This window comes from Lepus europaeus, chromosome 2 (assembly GCF_033115175.1).
Source record: "Lepus europaeus isolate LE1 chromosome 2, mLepTim1.pri, whole genome shotgun sequence".
NCBI classification, from domain to species: domain Eukaryota; kingdom Metazoa; phylum Chordata; class Mammalia; order Lagomorpha; family Leporidae; genus Lepus; species Lepus europaeus.
In genome coordinates this window covers 78,608,195-78,611,928 of record NC_084828.1, presented here as the reverse complement: position 1 = coordinate 78,611,928, position 3,734 = coordinate 78,608,195, and the positions used below count along the sequence as shown (strand labels likewise).

The following is a 3,734-nucleotide window of genomic DNA, read 5'->3' as shown; positions in this document are numbered from 1 at the left end:
GCGCCGGGGCGGGCGGGGCGGGCGCGGTGGGCGGGGCGTGCGTGACGCGCGGGCCGTGCGGGACGTGCGCGACGCGCGGGAGCCTGCGGACGCGCCTCTCGGGGCGTGCGGGCGCCGGCGCCGAGGCGGCCCTGCCCTTACGGTGGTCTGCGTGGAGGCGAGTCCCTGGTTCCAAAGCAGCAGAGCTAAAGAGGAGAAGCAGCGTGGGGGCGTTTGTGAACCTGCGCTCCCTGATAAGCCAGCACTCACCACCATCCTGTGTGCGAGGAAAGCTTTTATCCAAACGCATTGGAAGCCCCATCGCTTGGTGGCTTTTGGAGCATCCCTCGGGCCAAGCCGAGAAAATCACAATGTGTGCTTTCTTCTTTTTTCTTTTTTTCAATTCCACCATGTTCCCGCCCACACTGCCAGAAACGCGCCCATTTCTGTCTAGTCGGTTCTTAGTGGCCCCACATTCTTGGGGAACAAAGGCCCTTCAGCCCTGGGGACAGAGGATCAACAGTGGAATGGGAGGGCTGCGGGAAGGTTCACGTTGCGAGATTCCCTCCCCAGCGACCTGATGGGTGTGTGCACGGGAGATCCCTTCCCTTTTTGCAAGAAGATGCTTTTGGAGTCCACCGTCCCCTCAGGTTCTGACAATCTCTGTCCCTGCATGAAGGGATTGGAGTGAAAAAGCAGGACAGCAGAGCGACAAACTCCGACGTGGGAGGGGGGCCACGGACAGACAGGTTCCGCGCTCAGGTGTTTGGCTGAGATTTCCTTTGGGCCATTTTAATTCGGTCAGGCGGCGCCGCGGACACCTTTGCTCCGCGGTGATTGGCCTGCGGCGGGGTCCTCGCGTTTGTCCAATATGGCGGCGCCCAGTGGCGGTGTGAACTGTGAGGAGTTCGCCGAGTTCCAGGTAAAGGGCTTTACCTCGTGTGGCAGGTGTGTCCTTGCTTTTGTGTCTAGACCCTATTCCGTGTTCTGGCCTTGGAAGCCGTATGGGCCAGCTGTGGGAAAAGCGGTCAGTTCAAGGTTTCTTTATCGAGCCATTGGAGGTCATGGGGGGCGCGTGTTTGGCCTTAGGGAGCGAGGCTGCTCAGTGGTGGGGACGGGAAGGAGGTCATCGTCTTTGTGCTGAGCAGGCCTTGCCTGGGAATTTCAGGTCGTTCCGCGGTGGTAGTGCCAAGCTCGGGAGTGTAGCAATGTCCTTGTGGCAATGCCCAGGACTCCGGTTCCAAGCCTCTGCCATTCCTCTCCTACTTTTCTTAAAGTTGGTTTTTCAGAAGAGAAGAAAGGGAAGGTGGAGAACTTTATTACTTGATAAGATAAAACGTTTAGCGTAGTTTGCGATTTTAGGGGGACAGACCATTTGCAAGCTTGGAAGGGAGATTAATTCTAGTACCTGCCCTGGTTGCTAGTGCCTTCCGAACCATTAGAGACGTTGTGGCGCTTGAGAAAAAGCTGTTATCCTTTTACATTCAAACACCAGCGATCTAGAGCTACATGCTCTGTTGCTATTGCCTTCCTGTTAGAGTTGTAGCGTGTACCAAAAAAAAAAAAAAACCTATCTTTTTGTACCCAGGCATCTAACTCTAAGGCTAATTATTAACCACTAATCTAAGGACAGGGATCTGGATTTTGAGCAAGTTACTGGAGAAGTTTCCTGGTTTTTTTTTTTTTTAAGATTTTTTATTTATATTATTTGAAAGGTAGAGTTACAGACAGTGATAGGGAGAGAAAGAGAGAAAGGTCTTCCTTCCGTTGGTTCACTCCCCAAATGGCTGGGGCAGCTGGAGCTGCGCCATTCCGAAGCCAGGAGCCAGGAGCTTCTTCCGGATCTCCCACGTGGGTGCAGGGGCCCAAACACTTGGGCCATCTTCTACTGATTTCCCAGGCCATAGCAGAGAGCTGGATTGGAAGTGGAGCAGCCAGGACTAGAACCGGTACCCATATGGGATGCCGGTGCCACAGGCGGAGGATTAACCTACTGCACCATAGCACCAGCCCTGAAAATTACCTGTTTTTAATAAAGATTTTAAAATATATTGAAAAATCGTTTCCTATGTCATTAGCCCATTTATCTGTAGAAGGCTTTGTGTTTTGAACAGTTTGTAGGTGGTGATATTTGAAGATAATCTTTGCAAGACTAAAATATTTACAGTAGCATTTGGCAAAGAAATGTTGATGTGAGGTCTTCTGCCATTGTTCGTGCCCTGTTTTTCACTGCAGCTGCTCCTCAGACTAGATCAGCATGACAGCAGCTGACTTCAGATGTGATCAGAGGGCCCAGTTAATACAAACACTTGAAAAATATTTAACAGGCTAGACGAAGACTGAATACATAAAGTTAACCAGCACATTTGTGGCTGTGGCCTTGTCACAGTAACAATGTGACGTAACTTGAGTTAGTGAATTCATATAACTGAGCAATGGTATTGTTTACCCAAAGATAAATAAATAAATAAATAAAGAGATGTATTTGAAAGAGAGAGAGATCTTCCATACTCTGGTTCACTCCCCAGATGGCTGCCAGGGCTGGGCCAGGCCAAAACCAGGAGCTTCTTCCATGTCTCTCACATGGGTGCGCAGGAGCCCAGGGACTTGGGCCATCTTCTGCTGCTTTCCCAGGTGCATTAGCAGGGAGCTGGCTCAGAAGTGGAACAGCCAGGACTTGAACTGGCACCTATGTGGGGTGGTGGCATTGTAGGCAGAGGCTTATCTCACTACGCCACAGCACCAGCCTCTGAGCAATGGTATTTTTTTTTTTTTTTAGAGATTTACTTATTTATTTGAAAGTCATAGTTACTCAGAGAGAGAAGGAGAGGCAGAGAGAGAGAGAGAGGAGTCTTCCATCGCTGATTGACTCCCCAGTTGGCCGAAAAGGCCAGAGCTGTGCCGATCCAAAGCCAGGAGCCAGGAGCTTCTTCCAGGTCTCCCACGCGAGTACAGAGGCCCAAGGACTAGGGCCGTCTTCTACTGCTTTCCCAGGCCATGGCAGAGGGCTGGATTGGAAAAGGAGCAGCCAGGTCTCCAACCGGCGCCCATATGGATGCCGGTACTGCAGGCGGCGGCTTTACTGGCTACACCACAGCACTGGCCCCTATGGTATTCTTAAAGTCTATGGAAAAAGGCACAGGTTGGAGCATTAAATGTTCTGACTTCTAGTACTGCTTCTGCCATGAACAGCTTTATGCCCTTGAACTAATCACGTAAATGTTTTGGGGGTTAGCTTGAATATGTAAAATAAAGAAAACTGTGTTAAATAATACTTAAAACTGCTTCCTTCTGTATTATTTGAATCTGTAAAATGAAACTGCCTTGCCTAATCATTCTGTTCGCAGAGATGATGTATATAAAAACATAAAATGAATCTCAGTAAAACATGCTTTTTTCTTAAATGTGTGATTTATAATGGAGAATACCCCATTTTAGAAGTTAGAAGATCTGGTTTTTTAGAGCTGGCCTTGGCCTACCATTTAATCTCCTTGTAAAGGGTGCAAGACCATTTGCTTCTTCAGAGGCACACAAAAACATGAGTGAAGGTGCTATAAAAATGTAAAATTTGAATGTATCATTCAAGTTGAGATGAGTTTGGAAAAATTATGAATTATAAAACATGGCTGTTCTCACAAATTATTAATCCAATTATATATATATATACATATATATAAAGATTTATTTATTTGACAGGCAGGTTAAAAAAGAGAGAGAGATTGAGGTCGTCCATCCACTGGTTCACTTCCCAAATG

At 48.2% G+C, this 3,734-nt stretch overlaps 1 protein-coding gene across 2 annotated transcripts in view; it reads left to right on the top strand.

Annotated features, from left to right (window-relative positions):
- Nucleotides 1-603: 603 nt before the first annotated feature.
- The window catches only part of MIX23 (mitochondrial matrix import factor 23), a 29,103-nt gene continuing 25,972 nt past the window's right edge, over nucleotides 604-3,734 (top strand). Inside the window, exon 1 of one of the 2 annotated variants that reach the window (XM_062208867.1) lies at nucleotides 604-901. In XM_062208867.1, coding sequence (XP_062064851.1) covers nucleotides 851-901 — 51 coding nt within the window. In that variant the 5' untranslated portion in view covers nucleotides 604-850. Of the gene's footprint in view, nucleotides 928-3,734 lie in introns of both variants that reach the window. The other variant, XM_062208868.1, reaches the window with a different exon arrangement.